This window comes from Epinephelus fuscoguttatus, linkage group LG18, assembly GCF_011397635.1.
Source record: "Epinephelus fuscoguttatus linkage group LG18, E.fuscoguttatus.final_Chr_v1".
NCBI classification, from domain to species: domain Eukaryota; kingdom Metazoa; phylum Chordata; class Actinopteri; order Perciformes; family Serranidae; genus Epinephelus; species Epinephelus fuscoguttatus.
Window position 1 is genome coordinate 35,005,656 of NC_064769.1, and position 24,129 is coordinate 35,029,784.

Sequence of the window (24,129 nt, forward strand, 5' to 3'; positions counted from 1 at the left end):
AAGACCTGCAAACAACAAAACCGGTTGGGATTTAGAAAGTCATGGCTGTGTTTTGCGTGGCTTTTGAGGCACCAAATGTGGGTGTTTTTAGTGACCTGTTATGTTTTTTAGTTTCGATAGTGACATGAACAGTGGTTGTTTTTTACAGAGACATCGCTGCGTTTCCTGTCAGGATAGAGGCATGAAAAGCAGTTGATTTTACGAAGACAACGCTTTGTTTCCCGGGATGTTGTTCTTTACTGAAACATTGCTTCGTTTACCCTCGTGGACAGTGGTTGTTTTCCCGAGACATTGGTGCATTTCCTGCCAGGATAGCAACACAAAAAGCGGTTGTTTTTAACTGAAACATCGCTTCATTTCCTGCAGGAATTGCAGCATAAAAAGCTGTCGTTCTTTACTGAAACATTGCTTCGTTTCCCCCCAGGACTGTGGCATGAAAAGAGGTTCTTTTCACTGTAACATCGCTTCATTTCCTGGTGGGATAATGGCACAAAAAGCAGTTGTTTTTACCAAGACATGACTACATCTCCCCCTAGGACTGTGGCATGAAAAGTGGTTGTTTTCCTGAGACATTGGTGCATTTCCTGCCAGGAGAGTGGCACAAAATATGGTTGTTTTTACAAAGAAATCGCTACGTTTCCCCCAGACATAGCAGCATAAAGAAGCAGTTGTTTTTCAGTGAAACATTGCTTAATTTCCTGGCGGGATAGTGGTAAAGAATCAATGCAAAGTTTCAGCATATTCACTACATAACAATGTCCAAATGTAGCTTGTAAGTAGTTTGTATAAATACACAATGTGAACATTTTTTTCTGGCGACTGTGCTGAAACTTTACATAAGGGATGTCACAAGAACAGATACTTTGATACCAAGTGGATGCCAAAGTTCTGAAAATGTGATGGTACTGTTTTTTCTCAAGTACCACATCTACCATGGATGCTTCTGCACCTGACAGGGCAGCATATGTGACCACACGTGCTCTAGGCTGATGTTAGATGCCACAAAAGGAAGTAGAAGAACGCCCATCAGCACGGTAGAGCAACAATAACAGCAACACGTTGAAGGTGGCAGCAAGTGCAGCTGCAGCGACAGAAATGATGACTCTGAACTCTGCACGTTTGGAGTGTTTTTTCTGGTCACTGAGATCTGAAAAATGTTCAGCTTTGGGTGAAACACTGAGCTTATCTTTGTTGTTCATGGTCTTATCACAGTGGAGGAGGGGCCAGACTAATAGCTTAATATCTTCATATTGCCTAACCCTGCTGTAGGCTGTTTACTAATATGTCCATAAATCTCATGAACACACACTGACTAGTGCTTTGTGTATTAATGATAAAATATAATTAGATTTAAATGTTTTTAATAAAGGAGTGTATGTTTGAGTACAGGGGATATATTGTTTTGTCTTTGTTTTCTACTGTGGTATTGAACTGAGTGTCAATAATGTTGGTATTGACTACTAACTAGGAAAGGCTGATATGGCCCTAAAATAATATCATAATATTTCAGGATATTTCTGCGATAACAATATTCTTGATGATATGACAAATTAGCAAAGCTGGACCTTTATGCTCTGCCATTTCTCCTCTAATCATCACGCTGTAACCTGTGACAACTATCACACATTCACATGTATGGAGATTTTTGTCAAGCTGCAAGCGTCACGTAGGTTTACATCACCAAAGGTTTATGACAAAATCACTTGACGACACCGACTCCTGTGTGCACATGTCGAGAGAGGAGAGGGAGAGACGCTGTGTTGCTGCCAGAGGAGCCGCTGAATGAGTTCCCTCTGAGTGCTAAGTCACTGAGGCCATGTTTACACGAAAACGATCCACTGAAAACAGAATCGCTTCTCATTTTTGTTTTGAAAAAAGTTCCGCGTTTAGACGACAACGTTTTGATAATCGCCGTGCACATGGATCTGCAAAAATGAACAAAAGTGCTGTAGTATACATGCCAGGCCAGTAGTTGGTGTTGTGACGCTTATGCTTCCTTCTACAGAGCGGTGATGTATAAACAAAATGGCAACCGCACGAACGTTTGTCTGGATGGAGACGAGGTGGAGTTGCTACAGTAAATCTACACTATGATGGGGAATTGTTGATAAATTCAACAGGGTGAGCAGCACAAGCAGAGCTCGGGAGTCCGCCATTGTTGTTGTGATGGTCGACTTTCTCGCGCATGCCTAGTGACTGGAAGCGTAATGCGCATGTGCGAAAAGTCCCGTTTTCAGAGGAACTGCATATTGCAAGTTTACATGACAACGGAGACGGAGCTGTTTTCAAAACAGTGCAGTCTGGAACCCGTTTTCAAAACGTTGTGTTTTCAGGCACCCAAAACGCTGCTGTGATGTAAACGATCAGCCAAAACGCAACTAAAGTTTACCGTTTTCGGTTGAAATACGTTGAAATACGTTGTCGTATAAAAAATTCACGATATGAATTTTTCATATGATACTAAAAATTATACCAGTATTATCGTAAACAAGATGATATGGCACACTCCTACTACTAACTCTCTGGTACAGTGACCTGCCTCCTACGTGTTTATCCATCAGATTTGTCTTTTACTTTTTAATATGTGAACCACGACAACAGAATAACGCAACCACAAGTACTGAAAGCTGCACATTTGTACATTAACAGTGGATCTCTTAGTGGGTTTTCATCTCTTTGTAGCTGCTTTGTCGCCATTATTATTTTTCTGTTCCTCCTGAGACGTGTTTCCCTTTTAGAAACAATCGAGGATGCGTACGCAGCAGGAGGTCGAAAACACGACGTCATGATGACTAACATGCTTAGAGTTTCTGTAGAAACTAGCTGGAAACCAGAAAAATTCTGACACAAATCGTGACGTAACGTGAGTATCGTAAAGTCTGGGATGTAGTGGAGTCGATGTATTCAGTGGCATAAAATGTAAATACTAGCTTGAAATTATACAGTACTGGAGTATAAGTACTTCCCAGCTCAACAACCTGATGCAGCCGTGTAATAAATAACATCCCACTGATGCTTTGTGTCAGAGAGGAGCTGATTTTAAGGCTGCGGTGTATTAGTGGTGTATGGTAACACCTCCTGTCGTAAAGTGTGGACACATCGTTCACATGCCTTGGTCTCCCTTTGGTCTGTGGCTGTTTCTCATGGTTTAGTCGAGGCCTTAATTACGTGGAGGATTGAGGTCGTCACGAACCCCCAGGCTGAACTCTTTGCAGGACCTCCTGCCATCTCATGTTACCACTTGTGGAGCAACTCTGTGCTGGAAATATGACTCTGTGCATGTGTGTGTGTGCAGGGAGTACAGAAGATATAGAACTGAGAACACACACGACCACAGCCTGTAATACAGATACAACGACGGCTTCCTTTCTGCAAATCGTGTGGTTTTTGCAGGATGTTATGGGCTAGAAGCGTTCCTCAAACGGACCTGAAAACAATCTGAAAGTGAAGGCAGAATAGTTCTCCCCGTTAACCCACAAAGTCTGGTTTTATTTATTTTCCTTTATCTAACGAGAAAGGTCCCACTGAGATACAATAACCAGGTCGCAAATTAAAGAAAGTTTCAAATACAGATAAAAATGGGGACAGATAACATCACCAAAAAAAAAACTACAACGACTGACACAAAAGCATACAGGAATCAGGGGCTAAAAAGAATCATGTTAAATAATGGTGCTTGCAACCCAACCCGCTGGTTGTCCTCTTTGGCACCAGAGAACATGATGTACACCTGACTCCGATCCAACGCCGTACACTGTCTTTTCCCTCTGTGCTGGCCAGACGGGCAGCTCTCATCAGAGGAAGGAAAGCCCACCCACGCCCAGTGGCTGAGGGACATTATGTCCTGCCTTATTGTTGAAAACATATGCTACTCAATTTGTAACTTGGATAAAAAGAATAAGGTTTGGGGCCCCTTTCTGAAATACTTCCAGAGCTGACAGTTGAGCTGGAGATTTTGTGTTTGTTTTTTGTTCTTGTTGCTTTCTGTCTTTTACGCAGGCATCTTTCCCCAACTGTTTTGATATTAAACCTGACTCTCAGCTCAACTGTCATTTCTGTACTAGGGCTGGGCGATATGGACAAAAAAATCATATCCCAGTATTTTCAGGCTGAATGGCGATGCCCAACATATATCCCTGTACTTTTTAGTAAGTGGGCTACATGTTCAGTTGGAAGCTGATCCACAAGTCCCCTGTTATTTCTGCTGCATGTGTTTCTCCACAGCAGGGCAGGTAGAAGAAGTTCACCTGTTGGAGCTGAGCTGTTTGCAGAGGTGCAGTAAGAGCCTGTTGTCTGCAGCTCTTCATTAGCCTCGTGTCACCAGGCTCTTCGCCGTACATGAAGACATGGTTTCCATTCACTCTGAATTTCGTCTGGATTCTGGTTCCGGTCTAGAGAGCGGATCTGGAATTCACCAAAGTAAAAGTGTTCACCAAAGTAAAACTTAAAATTCTGACGCACCATCGATTTACAATAAAAGAAAAAGGTTAACTTAATGGCTTGGGGCTTTTCCTGTAAATTATATTCTTTAAATTAAAAAGTTTCACCGCATTTTTATTAGCTTGGTGCTTTTATTTTGACGGAAAGGCGCATCCATCGAATTCCGGATCCTGTCTCTCTCGCCCTGGTTCCGGTTCCTTACCAAAACGGCCATCAACATCTCACTGTGGCTGTTCCTGCTTTCACTCTTCCTCCCTGTCGTATTATTAGACGTGTCTTTACTGAAGAAAAGCTGCTGACAAAGTTCCATAAATTCAGTAATAACACTTTTCATTTCCTGTGGCTTCTTCACAATAAAAGTCCCCTGTTATTTAGTTATGTAAAAACTTTTATTATGAAGCAGCAAAATAAGGAAATGTTGAGTTTTCGAGCAGCAACTTCACACAACTTCTGATACAGCTGATAGTGAACATGAAGCGGTAAAATAAAGCAGATATCTGAAGTACAATCAGGACGCAGGAGAGAAACTAAACTCCAAACCACAGAGATTCAGTTAGAAGATACAGACGCACTGAGAGCTGAACACACGGAGACTTTTAACACCCAGCCCTACTCTGTACTGTTCAGGAAATTCAGGACAACTGTCCTATTGTTATGGGGTTAGTGGGAATGGGGAGGATTGTGATTGGATGTCTTGCTTTGTTCCTCGTCATAGATGCTTTAAATTTGATACCTGTTGTGAATATACTTTGTTTAAACCTGTTAAAATTGAATTAAAATGTTCTTGATACAAAACAATAATGAGTTCAGAGATACAGCGTCTTAATAACAGTCAGCTTTAGGTGTAGTTTAGAGCTTTGAACAGAGCCTGGCTGTTTCCCCCTGTTTATATATGGAGCTACATTAGGGTCAAAAGTTTTGTACTTGGAAAAAATAAAATTTGAAACTGAAAATTCATGTGTTGATCTTGAATTTTGAAAAATACATCAATGTATTCAAAATAAAAATAAGTGTATGAAACGTTTTTTTCAGGTTAAATATAATTTTGATTCACTTTGGTAATTCTTTTGAAAATAAAATTTATTTTCACTTTTCACTTCCATATATTTTGACACTTGAGGTCTTATTTTGAAAAGTCTTTACAGTCTTTATGCTACTTTATGCTAAGCTAAGCTAACTATCCTCTCCATCCTCTCCAAATTTCCAAAAATTCATTATCTGGATGACCTCATCACGTATCACGACTTTAAATTGTTACTTTCTCACCTGAAAAACTATTAAAACAGATTATTTTATAAGCTTAAAAACCACTTTTTGGCAAGTATGGATGCAAAATAATCTCACTTCCACTCTTAAACAGAAGTAAGAGCACAACATCACGCAACAGCACAGACAAAGAATAAAGTATTTGCGCACATTAGACTCAAGTAGTAGTTTGATTGACTGACAAAGGCAGTTGTGGAGTCTTTCTGCATGATGGCAGTGAGTAGGGTTGATGATGCAGTGTTGACACCTGTCCTCACCTGTGTGTTACAGGACGATACCTGTGACTCTGGTGCTGAAGGACCCTCAGCACCCTGACCAGGACCTGGGCTCTCTGGAGCTGGCCGTCACCCTGACACCTAAAGAAAGTCCCATAGAGGAGCGACGAGGCTCAACGGTAACGACACTGCTACATTACGTCTCTATCTTTGGTTTCCTTTGGTCAGCTTACTGTGAATGTCAGCTGAGAGCATCTTTATAAAATGCTACAAACAGTTTTCAAGGCTCATTTTTATGTCTTCAACTGATTATATTTGATTAATTCTTTCTTTCTGTTTTGATTTTTAATTATTATTTCATTTGAATATAAAAAATAAATGAAAATATGCAGCAAATCCTCACTTTTGATAGCAATTAATTAGAAAATGTTCAGGACTTTTTCTTGATATAGTAAACACCTTAATCCTTTAATCGATTATTATATTAGTTATTTTTCTGTTGATCATAAAATCAGTTGAGCTAGTATTCCACAAAGAGCCACAAAGAAAATAGAACAGAAAAGCAGAAAAAAAACAGATTTTTTTATTTTAATATTTTTATATTTTTATTTTGTCAAACTCAACTCTAATTTTTAGTCTTTTTTTAGTAAATTATTTTACTTTAAAATAATTAAATCAAGTTAAAAAAAAATGAGCCTGTGGCCAGAGCGTGAGTGGATCAAGTACAGAGCAGATTTTTTAAGAAGCTGGAGAGTCGCCGTATCTCCTGCTCCATCACACTCCAGTTTTGCTCTGGTAGCACTCACACCTCGAGCTCGAAGCATGAGCAAAACTAAAATTAAAATCCTTTTTTGGAGAGCAGTGAACAATTCGAGTGGAGCATGGTGAGTATATTACAATACATCCATAGCTCCACTCCGCTCACATGCTCTGGTCTTAGCTTTGTTTGAACTGGTCACAACTGGTCGACGCGGGCAACCACTGACGGAGGGTCACAGGTAGACAAAGCTTTGTCTTAAGAGGTTGAGACTCACTTTACTAATCCATCAATCCACTAATCCTTTAACACTACTGGATTAAATCATCACAATTTGGAGAGTTAAATAGCTCAGTACAGCCTTTGTCCTCATCACACACACACACACACACACACACACACACACTGACACATCATGTAAGAACAGTGGCCGGTTGCACAGAGCACCTTACGTTTGCTCCTTAAGTACGACACTTAAAGTTAAGTTTTTTTAGTGTTGCAGAGAATCTCTTAAAAGTTTTCCTTAGTCAAAGAAAGACGTTAAGATATTTACAGCACTGAAAGAGATTTGACAGCAGTAAAATTCTGCCGTTTCCATGGAGACCATTTGTTTCCTCGCACTTGTGCTTGTGATAGCCGACCTGTTATTGCTATCTCATCCCTGTCTTGTTGGAACAGGAACTTCAACACGGTGTTCAGCAGACGGGTGAGGGCGTTTTAAAATCATGAAAATGTATAGTGCAAAATCAATTGCTCATCGTTAAGGGTGTCCATTGGGTTGTCTCGGTCAGGCAACACTCAGTCATGTTGCGGTTAAGATGCGGTCAGAGGTACAGCATGTTTCCTTACTTTGGTTGCTAAGGTCCTCTGTGCAACGGTTTAATGAACTTTAAGCAATCCCTTAAGTGTAAGACCAAGATAAGGAGAAAAACTTAAGGAAACCTTGAGGAGAAACTGACTTTTTTAAATAGGAAACCTTAATTTCTATTTAAAGGAAAATCTGAAAGTCTGAAAAGTTTTCAGTCAGTGATGAGTGTTTGTGCCGCGTCTGTTTCCTGCAGCTGAGCGAGGTTAGGACGTATCGCTGGAAGCCGTATGTGAATAAAGTGAGTGCAGTGGTGATCTGGCTCTGATTGAACCCGTTCCTGCTGTACCTCCCAGGCTGTTGAGGAGCCTCCTCTCCTTTGTTAGTCACTGTAGAGAGCAAATTAGCCATCTACTAGACAGAGGCTGTACGATATGTAAGGGATAATACTCGACGAGGTGTCCAGTATCAGTTTTTAATGGCCGACATGGAGGCGTGTACCGTCTGACACGCCGCAGAGGCCATTAAAAAGTGATAAAGGAAAACTCGTCTGGCTTTATCCCTCTTATACCATGGTCACTTACCAAAGCCATAATAAGTAAGAATATTGATTCGTATTTTTATGCTTTGTGCAGTCACAAGCCAAAACTTCCCGTAACACCTGGAACAATCATTGCTGCCCCGTAAGGTTTTTGTGCAATTAAAACGTTACTCACTATCTTAGTAAATAGGACAAAGCTTAGATACGACCTATTAACGGGAGATATTCTCGTCCGCCCAGCTCATGGAGCCCGTTGCCTCAGCTATTAGCCAGAAAGCTAACGTAATGCTAGTAAGATTCAAAGTCAGTAACGCTGCATACAGCTGAGAAAGAGTAAATATAATTTGATGGTTTATTTAACAACAAGACACCCCAAAAATTCTCACACATGCATGAGCCTCTTAAAACAGCGGGATGTCACCCCAAAAACTTTTCCTGCCCTACAGCAACACAAGAGGGACACACTATATAGAACAGTCTGTTACACTGTTATGTGGCCAGTGTATTAATTTGAAACAGGAAACACACAGTCTCACCTGAACCACTTAGTAAGTGTCCATTATCAGTCTTTAATGGACACCCTGCAGCCAATCAGAATTGAGTATTCACCCAGACCATGGTATAACTTCAGAGATACAATTATCTGGAGTAGTAAGTGTTGTAGTAGTAGTAGATTTTCTTGTTGTTCGCTTTAAGGTTTTAGCTTTAGTTCATTTGGCGTCATCTCCCCTCAGCTACAGTGGCCCTGAAAACTCAAATCACTGCAGATTAAGAAAAGACATGCAAATGAAAAAACATCTTCACCACCCTGGCAACACACGCAGCATTTAGAAAAGTGCTGCAACGATGTTATTCTGACTGATTTTAATATGGAAGCAAAGGAGAGTTGTAACAGTTTTGTTTAAAGCAGCTATGAATACATGAATGGGGAATTAGTGGAGCATTTAGCAGCTAAAGTGACAGATATTTCCCTCAGAAGTTGGTGGAGACCAAAACAAACCTAAAAGAGAGAATATCGGACTGACACTCATCAGGTGACACAAAGACTGCTGGATGTGGACATAAGAAACTGTTTGATCACAAGTTCAACAACTTTATATAATGATTTTATGTCAGTGTGGTGTAGCTTGTTAGAATCAGAAACAGGTTTAACACGATCAAGAAATTTGCTTCTGTGATTCGGCAGATAATAATAAACCTGTATGGAAAAACAAAAATAGGAAAATATTTTAAAATATATGTAAAATATATATTTTTTTTAAATTAAAAGAGAAACAAAGAGAAGAGAATGCACAAAAGTTTTCAGTTTCAAGAATATGTGCAATGAGTAGAGATTACAATCCCAAAAAAATGTGTGTTTTCATAACACATTAGCCCCGTTTCTGCAATGCAGATTTTTCAGTATGGTACCTTTGGAACCAACAGTAACCCTTCAGACATGGTACCCAGACCCTAGTGTTTCCACTGCAAACAGTCCTCTTAAATGTGGGCGGGGTTGTTGTCACTCACTGCTCCGTCCAGCACTCACTGTGTTTCCTCTTTTATCAGTCTGCACGTTGTGTATCGTCCACAGAACGAGGCTGCACGCCCACATTTTCAGAACAAAATAAACCAGGCTGCAGTGAGAGTCTCTCTCCATGGGATATTTAAAAATAGCAGCTTTGTGCATTTAGTCCTTCTCAGGCAAGCTCAGGGGTTTAGTGTTGCTGGAGCCCACAGGAACGACGCTCCACAACACTTTCTTTTCCTCCAAGTGAGGATCAGAATATATGCAGTTCACATACCTCAGTAGAAATAAATCTACATAAACACTCAAAGATCCATTCATTACTAAAAGTGTGTGTCATATAAAAACTAAAGTGATGGTCAAAGTTGTCACAGTGAAATTTAAGGTGTGCTGATGGATTCACGTCATCAACTCATGCATTGAGTAACATTACAAGTTAACGTTCCACCTTAAAAGTTGCCGGCAGTCGGCCCAGTGAATGAAGTTATTTTTTCTCAGACTCCAGCTGCTGTGAGAGGCAGCAAAACATCCTTTCATTTTATAGTTACAGTTTACTAATAAAACTCTCCACAGTATGAACAGTGGTTACATGAGCCTCAAAACCAGACACAACTCAGCCCTGAGCAGAGTGACCGTCCTCTACTGACCAATCAGACTGCAGTGTTCACAGCTCCACCTTTTAGTACCAAGACGTCGTCACAAGACTAAAACCAAATCTAAAAAAGCTTCAAAATGAATACCGTTGGTGAGGGCAAAGCTCCACCAGCTGAGCTAGTGGGCACCCTGGCATATAAAATTTAGCGTTATTGTAAAATTCCTTTTGGCCCTTCTTTGCTTCCATACTCGAGTTCTTCATTCAGCATTTTTACAACTGTAATCACAGTTTCTCAGTTACATTTACCCTCGATCCTCGATTACTGTTTGAGCAGCAGAGAATTTCCACATGTATCCTCAGCACTGAAACGTTCAACACATCCTGTCTCGTCCATGTTTTATTCAGTATATAAATTAATTATCAGGCCGAGTGTTAGTCTGTGCTGCAGCTCCAGTTAGAGAGGAAGAGACAGAGATAAACGACATGAAGAAGGAGAGAGAAGAAGAGTGAGGGTGGGGGAGAAAAAGCAAACAACAACAGGAGAAGAGCTCAGGCGGATCAAAGTGCCATTAACAGTAATGAGGCCACAGTAATTAACATTCAGCACATTCCTCACTGTTAGGATCTGTTTCCAGATGCTTTATTCACGGAGCTTAATTAAAGTAGCTACACCTCCTCTTCATCACTTGTTTAGCTGCTTGTAGTTGGCAGTTTTTCTGTCCTGTAGCTCCCCCTAGTGGCCTAAAAAGGCTGCACTGCTCCTGATGTGCATCACAGTTTGATTTCTCAGCCCTGTAGTTAAAGTCACTAGTCTTCACTAGTCAGTTGAAATAATGCATTTTAATGTATGTTCAGACTATGCTGCTCAGGAGGTCCTGGAAACGATCCACTAAGGTAAAATCACCATAAGTATCTGTATCATCATCATCATCATCATCATCTGTGTGTGCCGTCACAGCTTTCCATTAACTGTTCTAACAGCTTCACGCTGATCGCCTCTCTGTTCACTCATTGCTGTTCTGTTTGCTCATTTTAGCACCAGGGCCTCATTGTGTATAAAATTTTTTCGTGGCGTAGACTTCAAGTAGACGTCAGACATGTTGAGCTTCTTAAATGTTGGTTGTTGTCATGTGTTGTAGCTGCTGTCATTTCCATCTACTGTCTGTGAGCAGGGCCCCGTTCTTCATACTGCTTCACCCAGGCTGATATGATCCAGCTAACTGGGATATTTTATATTACAAGAGCACCAAATGTGGATTAATCCGCCGCTGAAAATAGTCCCCAACAAATGCACTATTTCCTCCTGATTGTTTGACAAAACCTGGAATGAGCATGCCATTGAAAGCTATGGAAAAAACTAAAAGTAGACCTTGAAGTTATTCATTTTATTTTATTTTTTATAGCAAGCTAATGTTTTCAGGATAAAAAATGAACTGTATGGGGTACTTGTCCATAGTCCGTTTATTACCTACAGTAAATGTCAGTCGACATGCCCCCAGTTTGGAGGAGCAGGCTGGAGTCCAACATGGAGGCTCAGCAACAAAAACATATTTCCCCACCTAAAAAAGTTCCACCTGAAAGATTCAATATCAGTTTAAGTGCTGTACTTAGAATATTTTCACTGCTTTACCTCAATATCAGATACTTATTTTCAATGGGAAAATGAAGCCGATCTATTACTCTCTTTAAGCCAAACCCCATTGAGAAAAACAGTGATTTAACATCACTGCACACAGGTGCTGCTGATCTACTGCTGCTTCAATCAGTTATTTAGTTTGTGTTATTGTGTGACTTTAGTGTTTTAAAGGGTTAGTTCAGATTCACCAAAGTCACACAATAACACAAACTAACAAACTGATTGAAGCAGCAGTAGACCAGCAGCTCCTTTTTTCACTCCAGCCTGCCAACTGACTTCTAATGTATGTAATATACTGTCTATGGACCAGTACCTCATACAACCCCACTTCAATAAAGCTCAACTATCCCTTTAACGCTCTGGGCTAATGCGAAAACTGTCAATCGGAACCCTGGTGCGGACCAAACATTTGAATCCAGACCACTTGAAAAGGTCGGTCTCCAAGCAGTTAATTTGTGGTGTGAAAGCAGACAAACACAAGATTTTATGATAGCATCAGACGCTCCTATCAGTCTGTATGACTTCCTGTTTACTCCTCTTGGTTTGTAGAAAATGAAGTAATGTATCATATTTTTCTTTTGTATGAACCGAACTGAGGTGTGAAAGCACCCAAGTGTACGTGATGACTGAATTCTGATAGTTACACCAACAGATCTCAGTGTTTTAGCAATAACCAACATTTTTTCATCTAAAAACATAATTATATAATTTCTCAGTGTGGCTCTACAGAAATTTGGCCACGATCTGACGACAGCTCCAACTTTAAACCAGCTTCACAGATATAAAATCCAGGCTCAAATCATCCCCCTCAAATCAAGCTAACATATGAAGAACAGGGCCCTGCATGCTGTTCGTCTTTGTTTTTGACAGGTGACAAATAAAGTTCAATGTGTGTGTGTGTGTGTGTGTGTGGTGTGTGTGTGTGGACAAGCAGCAGCAGTCAATGCGTCTCTCAGAGCTTCACCGGAAATCGCAGCTGTGGCGAGGGATCGTCAGCATCGCGCTGATCGAAGGCCGGGACCTGATCCCCATGGACCCCAACGGTCTGAGCGACCCGTACGTCAAGTTCAGACTGGGACCCCAGAAGTACAAGAGCAAGGTGCGTAGACACTGACCTCTGATCACTGGTTTACTCTGGAGAGATGCTCGTGTTTGGAGATGTTGCTTTAGCTTCTTCAAATTAGGGGCATGTTTCCCATAATGTATCTGTGTGTGTGTGCAGACGGTGCCAAAGACTCTGAGTCCACAGTGGAGGGAGCAGTTTGACCTTCACCTGTATGAAGAGACCGGAGGAGTGTTGGAGATCACAGTGTGGGACAGAGACACCGGGAGGAGAGACGACTTCATTGGACGGTCAGTTGGTCTTTTTTATTTAATTTGTTTCATTCGTAATAATGAGAGCTGTAAACTTTTATGTTGCACTTACCTAAAGCAGAGTTGATGTACAATAACCCATATGAGTGACAAATAAAAAAACACAACACAAAGTGTGGTAGAAAGGTATCCAGTTATACAACAACTGGAACCTCTTTAAGGACCTGTAGATCCTTCTCAATGGTTCCTTATCCCTGTTGAAGGACCTCTAGAACCTTTTCACTGACCAGTGAAATTTCTAAAGGACTCATACAACTTCCTAAAGGACGTCTAGAACATTTTCAGTGACCACAAAACCTCCTAAAACACTCATCGGACCTCTTAGATGATCACTAAACTTCCTAAAGAACTCATACAACTTCCTAAATGACCTCTAGAACCTTTGCAATGACCCCAACCCTCCTAAAGGACTCGTTGAAAATCCTAAATGAAGTCTAGAACCTCATCAATGACCAGCAAACCTCCTGGATGACTCATAGCACATCCCAAATGACCTCTAGAACCTCTTCAGTGACCACTAAACCTCCTAAAGGACCTCTATAACATTTCATACGACCATTAGAGCTTCTTTAAGAACCTGTAGATCCTCCTCAGTGCTCCTTGAAGGACCTCTAGACCCTTTCCAGTGACTGTGGTGTAATTTACCAGCATAATAACTGTAGCTGCCAAAATACTGATGAAGATGTATTGTTTTTGTCACCCAGCTGCCAGTTGGACCTCTCCAATCTGTCCAAGGAACAAACTCATCGCTTGGAGCTGCAGCTGGAAGAGTCCAGGGGTAGCTTGGTGCTGCTGGTCACGCTGACTGCCTCTGCTCACGTCTCCATTGCCGATTTGTCCGTCACACCGCTGGATGACCCACAGGAGCGAAGGGAGATACTCAAGCGATACGTGAGCAGCACTCCTTATGCTAATGTTCAGTTCCACAAAATGAAAATTTAAAACACTGCAGGGTGAATAACTTCCTCTTCTGTTTTCTCCAGGGTGTTTTAAAGTCATTCTCTAATTTGAAAGACGTGGGCATCGTGCAGGTGAAGGTGATGAGGGCGGAAGGACTCATGGCTGCAGACGTAACCGGTAATCAGTACATCTCGTCATCATACATCCTGTACTCTACTTTATACTCCCATACCATACTTAATACTCCTTTACTGTATTTATACATCCATACCAAACTTTATACTCCTGTACTGTACTTTATACTCCTTTACCATTCTTTATACTCCTGTACTGTACTTTATACTCCCGTACCAAACTTTATACTCCTGTACTGTACTTTATACTCCCTTACCATTCTTTATACTCCTGTACTGTACTTTATACTCCTTTACCATTCTTTATACTCCTGTACTGTACTTTATACTCCCTTACCATTCTTTATACTCCTGTACTGTACTTTATACTCCCGTACCAAACTTTATACTCCTGTACTGTACTTTATACTACCTTACCATTCTTTATACTCCTGTACTGTACTTTATACTCCCGTACCAAACTTTATACTCCTGTACTGTACTTTATACTCCCTTACCATTCTTTATACTCCTGTACTGTACTTTATACTCCCGTACCAAACTTTATACTCCTGTACTGTACTTTATACTCCTTTACCATTCTTTATACTCCTGTACTGTACTTTATACTCCCGTACCAAACTTTATACTCCTGTACTGTACTTTATACTCCCTTACCATTCTTTATACTCCTGTACTGTACTTTATACTCCCTTACCATTCTTTATACTCCTGTACTGTACTTTATACTCCCGTACCAAACTTTATACTCCTGTACTGTACTTTATACTCCGTTACCATTCTTTATAATCCTGTACTGTACTTTATACTACCATTCTTTATACTCCTGTACTGTACTTTATACTCCCGTACCAAACTTTATACTCCTGTACTGTACTTTATACTCCCTTACCATTCTTTATACTCCTGTACTGTACTTTATACTCCTTTACCATTCTTTATACTCCTGTACTGTACTTTATACTCCTTTACCATTCTTTATACTCCTGTACTGTACTTTATACTCCTTACCAAAACTTTATACTCCTGTACTGTACTTTATACTCCTTTACCATTCTTTATACTCCTGTACTGTACTTTATACTCCCGTACCAAACTTTATACTCCTGTACTGTACTTTATACTACCTTACCATTCTTTATACTCCTGTACTGTACTTTATACTCCTTTACCATTCTTTATACTCCTGTACTGTACTTTATACTCCCGTACCAAACTTTATACTCCTGTACTGTACTTTATACTCCTTTACCATTCTTTATACTCCTGTACTGTACTTTATACTCCTTTACCATTCTTTATATTCCTGTACTGTACTTTATACTCCCGTACCAAACTTTATACTCCTGTACTGTACTTTATACTACCTTACCATTCTTTATACTCCTGTACTGTACTTTATACTCCTTTACCATTCTTTATACTCCTGTACTATACTTTATACTCCCGTACCAAACTTTATACTCCTGTACTGTACTTTATACTCCCGTACCAAACTTTATACTCCTGTACTGTACTTTATACTCCCATACCAAACTTTATACTCCTGTACTGTACTTTATACATTATATAGCGGCTGTGTAATGTAATGTAAATGTCTTTGTAGGTAAGAGTGACCCATTCTGTGTGTTGGAGCTGAATAATGACCGACTACAGACTCATACTGTTTACAAGAACCTGAATCCAGAGTGGAACAAAGCCTTCACCTTGTGAGTCATAAGTTCTGTTTCTTTTTGATCATAATACAGAAATACTGCATTTTATCGTATTTCTCTCTTTCTCTCATATTTCTCTCTTTCCTCAGTAACGTCAAAGACATTCACTCGGTGTTGGAGGTGACGGTGTTTGACGAGGACAGAGACAGGAGTGCTGACTTCCTGGGAAAAGTGGCCATCCCCTTATTACATGTGAGTGGAACAAAAAATAAACACAAATCTGGGGTGTATGAAAGTAATCCTAATACTGATTTTAAAGGTAATAAGTAAACTGGGGGCAGAGTTGTTGAGTATCTGCATGTTTCCTGGAAAAAAAAGTTCCCCAAAAATCTAAAATTTGAAGATGTGTAAGATTTAGGGGAATTTAGTGGCATCTAGTGGTGAGGACTGCACATTGCATCCAGCTCAAATTTCTAATGGTTAAAATTCCTCTAGTATTCATTGCTTAGGAGGTTTTTACCTGGAGTTTAATTATCCGCAGAGGTCTCATCCTCTCAGAAACAAACAGACCAGGTGATATAAACTGGTAGAAACACTCCCTATGAATCACTCCTGCTCCCTGATTCTTATTTTCAGGTGGTTATACAGTAAAGAAAACATACTTGTTATATTATGTTCCATTTCTGCCAATATATCCCCCCAAATCCAAACTGTAACCATATTTTTGTTTCCATTAGATCCGCAATGGTGAGCAGAAGAGCTACGTGCTGAAAAATAAGGAGCTGACAGGACCAACTAAAGGAGTCATTTACCTGGAGATTGATGTCATCTTCAACACTGTGAGTGACACTCTGAGCTCATTTATACAGAAGTGGCACTGTGTGCTGAATTTATCTCGTGTTCTCTAATGTCTCAGTCACGTGACCTGCTCTGTGCGTGTATTTTCCTCTTCAGGTTAAAGCTGCTTTGAGAACGGTCGTCCCCGCAGAGCAGAAATACATCGAGGAAGAACCTAAAGTCTCCAAGCATGTATGTTTATGTGCATGATTATTCACTGTTGGTCTGACTTCCTGTCTGTGGCCCACTGGTTCCTACTTTAGATGTCTATCTTTAAACACACAAACATATAGTTTCAGCTGCTCAATATAGAAAATCAGCAGACTTAATTTTGAAGTATTCCTAAATATAACTCATTCTAATAACCTGTACTTTGTACTTTGTGTCTGTCAGTTGCTGCAGCAGAACTTTAACCGTGTGAAGAGGTGCATCATGGTCCTGATCAGCTACGGGACGTACATCAACAGCTGCTTTGAGTGGGAGTCTGCACAGAGGAGCATCATCTCCTTTGTGGTATGACACACACACACACACACACACACACTCATAATCAGGTGCTTCTCATCACCTTATTTTACGTCTTGTTGCCAGGGAGGCCAAATTTCTTTACCTAGGATGGCGAAGACATGACCGGCCCTCCTCTCTCTCTGATTGGCTAGCACTCAGTGTTGGTTGGGTTTAAGCAAGCGGAGTGAGATTTTATTTTAGTGTACTGTTTAGCTGTTGAATGAGAAAGTTTGTGACCGTGTGCTTCCTTTTGGCTTGAGTGTTGTCAACATGGCAGCCAGCTCACGAATATTTGAGGTGAGAAATAAGGAATGCAGTAACAGAATCTGATCAGCGTTGCCTCGTCGGACAGTTTGACTGCAGGTCATGGGCAGTGATTGAACTGATTGACAGCTGATTGGCCAAAGTCTCCCGTCATGGCCTAGATTTTTCAAATCTGCGGAAGTCTAGTTTTCTCTCAGGCTACTTGAATTACAGTCAGTGAGTATGTTGTGCAATGTTTTCCTGGATTTCCTCGCCAGCTGTTTGTGGTGGTGGTGTGGAACTTTGAGCTCTACATGTTGCCGCTGGCTCTGCTGCTGCTGCTCGTCTGGAACTACTTCTTCTCCTCGAGCAGAGACACAACCGACATGGTGAGCAGACAAAGACGACAGATTATCTCTGTTACGAACGTCTCTCTTTCAAACTCTTAAATGCTTCATTTTCTGCTGCAGTCCATGGAGGCCATGTTTGAATGGGAAGATGACGAAGAAGATAAGGAGGACAAGGTAGCGTTGTTATTCAATAAAAAATAAAGCTGCACTTACATGTGTAGTATTGTATTAAATGTACTGAAATAAGGATCTTCACCTTGTTCCTGTCAGGAGTCAGAGCACAGGGGCTTCATAGATAAACTGTACGCCATCCAGGACGTGTTCATCAGTGTTCAGAGCGCTCTGGATGAGGTGGCGTCGTATGGAGAGAGGATAAAGAAGTGAGTATCACAGCAAAGACTCCAGGAAGTCACTGGCAAAGAGATAGTTACTGACTGTGATTCATGAAGGCAGCAGGAGACGTGTTACATTACTCTATCAACACGTTTCTGCTGTTGTTCCCCCGCAGCACCGTTAACTGGACAGTGCCTTTTCTGAGCTGGTTGGCGATCGCTGCCTTATGTTCGGCCACAGTTCTTCTCTACCTCATTCCTCTTCGATACCTTGTGTTGGCATGGGGTGAGACTGCTTTTACTCAAAAAGAAACAGAGAATATGTGCAGTGTATATACTTGAATCTGATTTCCTTTCTTTTGCAGGTGTGAATAAGTTCACCAAGAAGCTGCGTGATCCGTACATGATTGACAACAACGAGCTTCTGGACTTCCTGTCCAGAGTTCCATCTGATGTTCAAGTGGTGGGTACAAACAGACTAACCCCAAATTCCACCAGATGCGTATCAGAGCCGATACATTTCAATTCTAGTCAATGTGTGTGTTTCCACCGGCTGCAGCTGTCCTGCATTCTGGCTACGTCACAGCTGCGGCGCTCCAGAGCCCTCCACAACAGATAGGCAGGACTTCTATTTTTGCCGGACGCCGGAGCACAACACAGCAGTTCAGCACAGAGCAGATCGTGCAGGGCAGGAAGTCGTGCACAGAAACCAAATTAAACATCTGGTTAATTTTCAAAGTAAAATACACAGTCTTCACAGCAGATCATATTTCCCTGCACTACACCTGGAAAACTACATAATGGACGGAGGCAAGCCTGAAGTCAACAGGTCAGAGGTTTTCAGACGTCATTTCACCCCGTTGACACCATGGACGAGGAGATGTTAATCATGGAGGTGCAAAACCATTAAATCATATATGACCGGTATAATATATCATATATACATCTTGTTATCTCGCACGATTATGCGTGAATTCGCGAGATCTCGTACGTCCTTGTGACTCCAGCTGTCCGGCATTAGTACTGCAGGGGGAGGCGTCATCAGGAGCTCTGTAAAGGGTTCAGTTCAGATCTGGATTTTCACACAAGGAAGTGTTGTTGCAGCGAGGCAGCATCAAAACCAAGTGGCAGCCTCTGGGGTTAAAAAAATGAAGCCATTGCCAAAGTCCCAAATACTGCAGTTCCTCGAATGGCCACTTGAGGCTGGCTCCAAGAGTGAGTTAATCTCCATAGATCCCTATTTTAAAATGCCCAACTTTACAGCGGAGACGAACACGTTTACAGTCTGGTACAAAAAACAGTTTTGGTCTCCTACAACAAAACTGGTCATCTGTCATCATCAACAGCATAAAATGCTTTTAGGATAGCTTGTTGGTATTCACATGACTATTATGAAGCGCGAAATTCAGATGGAGGGCAGGAAGCTGATGTTACGAGTTAACTTTAGCTACTATTTTCGATCTAATAGGTTAACCGTTCCCAGATGTCTGGTGAATCGTTGTCAGGCTAACATTACTAGCTAACATTAGCTCATTTTAGCTACTGTTTTCTACCTACTAGGTCAACTGTTCCCAGAATGCTGTTGGAACGCCATTTAAATCTGGATCGTGGCTAAAAACAGAGAGAAGTTGTCACAGCACACTGTAATTGCATCCAACTGCCGCAGTGGTGATTGCTCTAAGACTGCAAGGGAAGCTCAGCTTCCCCTAAAATGTCAAAAGATAAGTGGTCCAATATGTACTGTTGTGTTTACATTTCATTGACTAAATATGCGCTAGAACGCGTTCAACTTTTATTCAGAATCAGCTACTTATCACAGGTCACTGACGCGACTTTCTTCTCATTCATTCCCGTAGCGTCACAGTGCATTAAACAGTGGAAGCTCAGCGTCCAAAGACTTCAATGGGGAAGCTCAGAGTGGGTTTCATTGTCTCGTTGTTCCGAGTTGATCTGGAGAATTTTCCAATCCTCGTAGTGACTTTTTCTTTGTTAAAAATGACTAGCGACAAATCTAGCATCTTTTTCTGGTGTTATTGGAGACCGCACTCGTGTTTGGAGACTCTGACTTCTGTCGCTCTGCAGTTACTGTCCCCAACGAGCAGCGGGTGCTGCTGTGAGCCGCTCCACCGGCCCAAAGCACTCACAGGTGGTCACACTAGCCTCGCACAGCAGCCCCAGAGGGTAGAATTTACGTATAAATAAACGGACAGATTTCATGATATAGGCCGAAAATGAGCTTCCCCTCCTTGAAAGACCAGCAGCTGCCACTGAACTGCAGGCATGTTTAGCACAATGCTTTAACGTTAGCGTTTGAAGTTAGCTGACTCCGCTCCTTCAGACTGAAGCTGGAGGTTTCTGAGCTACGTCTGCCGCTGTTTCTCAGTGAAGTTTTTATTTACTTTTACGTCCTACTGTTTTCAGGACTTAAAGTTTTCTCCCAGTTTGATCAATTGGAATTGCCAAGAACAGCACAAATCATAGACATTTGTTCAGTGTTGGTTGTTTTTGCCTCCAGTTTCCTGCCCTCCATCTGGACAGTGCACCAATGAATACGTCATATGCAAAGAAGCTAGTAAGGCAATTTTCTGCATACCTGGTACACAGCCAGAGGGTCTTGAGATCACTTTGTTAGTATTCTTAAGCAAACAAAATGGCTGCCATGAGCAAATTTACTTTGCAGTGGTGCAGCCCAACCCCAAACTGGTCAGCTTTAGTCATTACAGTGTAAAATGCCTTTTAAAGTCTGGAGTTTGTTATACAAAAAGTGTTCAGTTCTGACATCCGAGTTCGATCAATGTATTTACCTGCCTCTGTGTGTGTGTTTGTGTGTTTGACGGACAGATGCATTACCGTGAGCTGAAGGTGGACCCTGGACAAAGTCCCAGCAAACGCCGGAGGACAAACCTGAGCTAGCCGCCGCTCATCATCGGCCCTCTCTCCTGTAAACACTGTAAACTACGTTATTTATATATTTTCTGTATATTTGGATTATTATGAAAAATTGTAACAGTTGAGTTGTTTCTGTTTTGTTACTGTGGAAAAGTTTATTTTCTAAATCTTGTAAAGAAAAGCTGGTAATGTTTTTTAATCTGTTTTAAAACACTCCACACACACACACACAGAGTGTGTGTACGTGGTGATACTGTATGTTATGAATGTGTATATCACACTCAGTATGCATGTATGAAGGTGTGCTGATGTTGCATGGAATCCTTTTTTTATTTCTTTGAACATTTTTGTGCTGTTTTGAGCTCGATGTGTTTGTCAGTGTCTGATGTTACTTTACAGATAAAGTTGCATGTTTCCACTGTTACTCCATGTACGACAGTATTTAGACACACTCAGTAAATTATACCTCGTATGAAACATGTCAGATCCACGCTGCAGTTAGCATGTCGAATTTACGAACTGTTCCTTTATGTGCTCAGTTAAAAAAATAACATCAACTGGACTTCAGTCTGTAGGAAGCAGATGCTGCCACGGCAACTCAAAGTGTTTACTCTTTAACATAGTTTACTTTAATATTATTTTGCAATTAAAGGGATATTCCACCTTTTTTTTCAGTTCAGTTTAGGAGTGTCAGTCTATCCCATTCTCATAAACATGAGAACGTTCGGCACAAACTTCCATTTGAACTCAGCGATAAACTAATTAGAATTTAGTGGTCAAAGGTCAAGGTCACTATGACCTTGAATGTGTCTCATTTTTGTGAATGGGATATCTCAAGAACACCTTGAATTAATTTCTTGAAATTCGGCACAAACTACCACTTGAACTCAGCGATAAACTGATTAGAATTAGGTGATCAAAGGTCATTAAGACCTAGCATCCGTCTAATATTTGTTAACTGGATATCTCAAGAACACCTTGAAGGAATTTCTTCAAATCTGGCACAAACATCCACTTAAACTCAACGATGAACTGATCAGAATTCAGTGGTCAAGGGTCAAAGTTACTTTGACTTTGTGTCTGTCTTACTCTCGTGAATGCGATATCTCAAGAGGGTCTCTGGGGAATTCCTCAAATTTGGCACAAACATCCACTTGTACTCAATGATGAACTGATCAGAATTTGGTGGTCAAAGGTCGTCTATGACCTTGCATCCGTCTAATTTTTGTGAACAGGATATCTAAAGAACACCTTGAGGGAATTTCTTCTATTTTGGCACAAATGTTCACTTGAACTTAACAATGAACTGATCAGAATTTGGTGGTCAAAGGTCAAGGTCACCATTGCCTTGCATCTGCATAATTCCTGTGAACGTGATATCTAACACCTCAAGGGAATTTCTTCAAATTTGGCACAGACATCCACTTGAACTTAACAATGAACTGATCACAATTTGGTGGTCAATGGTCAAGGTCACTATGACCTTGCATCCATCTCATTTTCAAGATATCTCAAGAACACCTTGAGGGAATTTCCTTAAATTTGGCACAAACATGCATTTTAACTCAACGACAAACTGATCAGAATTTAGTGGTCAAGGGGTCAAGGTGATACCTCAAGAAGGCCTGTGGGAAATATCCTCAAATTTACCAAAAAAAAAAATGTTGGAACATGTGAGACATGTTGCACACGTCTGCATCTTCACAACCAGACACAGGGAAGTAAGTTTAGTGACGTTATGCAGAGAATTGCTATGATTTGATGAAACTCAAGGAAAACTACCATGACTGGTCAAATATGCTGGAAATTTGCCGTGATTGGACAAAATCGCAGTCATGCACAATTCATGGGGGATTGGCTGAAACATCCTAGAGGGGCTGAATAGTAAAGCAATCAGAAGAGACATTTCTCTGCACTGAGTACTTTTACTTTTGATATTTTAAGTATATTTTTGTAATAATACTTACATACGTTTACATATTTTCATATGGAATGTACCTGTAATCGTATACAGTGTGGTATCATAAAAAATCTGAATACTTCCTTCACCTTGGTCTTTAAAGTTGACGTGGTTTGCACATTTACTCAAAATCACTTTGCTGGTTTACATATTGTCCCAATAAATAATCATATTTTTAAAACTCATTAATGCAAATATAAAGAGTATGTAATATTATGTTGGCAGATCTATGTTGGAGTTCATTACGTTTATGAAGACAAATGAATATTATAATGTTTTTCATTCTGATACAGTTAATGCAAACAGAAAAAGGAAAAACATAATAATGTGTGTTGTTTTTATCTTTATTTCTTTAATTTGTTTTCATGTTGGTATTTTAAATCTCCATATCCTGTATTTTTTTAAAGAAATATCTACTTTTTGTCCTGCAGCAGTTTTTTTTAAACCTTGAATTTAATTTTTTGCCTCAATCTCATCACTTCAATTTTTCTTTTTTCTTTTTTTTTTTTTTCGCTGCTGTTTTCTATCCAAACGTTAGAGTGTACAGTCAGTGTTGATTAATGTCACTGTTCTGCCGTTTATAATCTGGAATATTTCCTGTTTTGGGATGTGAGTTCCTGCATGTCTGTGTAAACTGTCATTTCGTATGTGTCAAAGTGTTTTTGCATGACTGAACATGAACTATATGCAAAGTGCATTTATGGACACTGAATGTGAAGTTCATCTTATGCTGTATGTGACGTCCAGATTCACCTGAGCTCCAGGTAAAAGGACTTTTTCTCTCCACCACCGAATCATCTCTTCTGTCATTTTGCACATGAACTTGTTTTCGTTTTCCTGTTGCATCATGGGTATTTGCTGCTGTCTGAGTATTTACTGAGACTGTAATGAAGTCAGCACCGACTGTAACGACTGTGTAGTGTTTGTCTGAGAAAATATATTTCTACACAGATCTAAGTGGCTCTCTGTGTTTCATATTATTCATTTAGGAGAGTATATTTTGGTGGCAGAAACTTCTGTAAGAAAGTAGTAGCTGAGAATTTCCTGGTTGCATCACCAGTTGTTCTCGCCCCGACCCATTGGCGTTCCTGTCACCTAGCAACCAGCTCCACTTAACAAAAGAAAGCATAAACTAGTAGGTTAGTTGGCCTTAAATCATGGACCCATGATATTTTTTATTTAATAC

The 24,129-nt window shown here is 40.6% G+C and overlaps 1 protein-coding gene across 6 annotated transcripts in view; it reads left to right on the forward strand.

Annotated features, from left to right (window-relative positions):
* The window catches only part of mctp1b (multiple C2 domains, transmembrane 1b), a 45,795-nt gene extending 21,921 nt beyond the window's left edge, over positions 1–23,874 (forward strand). For 3 of the 6 annotated variants that reach the window (XM_049604251.1, XM_049604257.1, XM_049604256.1), the window contains exons 5-21: positions 5,977–6,100; positions 10,982–11,020; positions 12,694–12,861; positions 12,985–13,115; positions 13,841–14,027; positions 14,120–14,213; positions 15,777–15,879; positions 15,975–16,077; positions 16,563–16,664; positions 16,780–16,854; positions 17,056–17,175; positions 17,691–17,801; positions 17,883–17,936; positions 18,033–18,142; positions 18,271–18,380; positions 18,460–18,557; positions 20,936–23,874. In XM_049604251.1, the coding sequence (XP_049460208.1) occupies positions 5,977–6,100; positions 10,982–11,020; positions 12,694–12,861; positions 12,985–13,115; positions 13,841–14,027; positions 14,120–14,213; positions 15,777–15,879; positions 15,975–16,077; positions 16,563–16,664; positions 16,780–16,854; positions 17,056–17,175; positions 17,691–17,801; positions 17,883–17,936; positions 18,033–18,142; positions 18,271–18,380; positions 18,460–18,557; positions 20,936–21,007 (1,801 nt within the window). In that variant the 3' untranslated portion in view covers positions 21,008–23,874. The remainder of the gene's footprint in view (positions 1–5,976; positions 6,101–10,981; positions 11,021–12,693; positions 12,862–12,984; positions 13,116–13,840; positions 14,028–14,119; positions 14,214–15,776; positions 15,880–15,974; positions 16,078–16,562; positions 16,665–16,779; positions 16,855–17,055; positions 17,176–17,690; positions 17,802–17,882; positions 17,937–18,032; positions 18,143–18,270; positions 18,381–18,459; positions 18,558–20,935) is intronic. The other 3 variants (XM_049604253.1, XM_049604254.1, XM_049604255.1) reach the window with 3 other exon arrangements.
* The last annotated feature ends 255 nt before the right edge of the window (positions 23,875–24,129 follow it).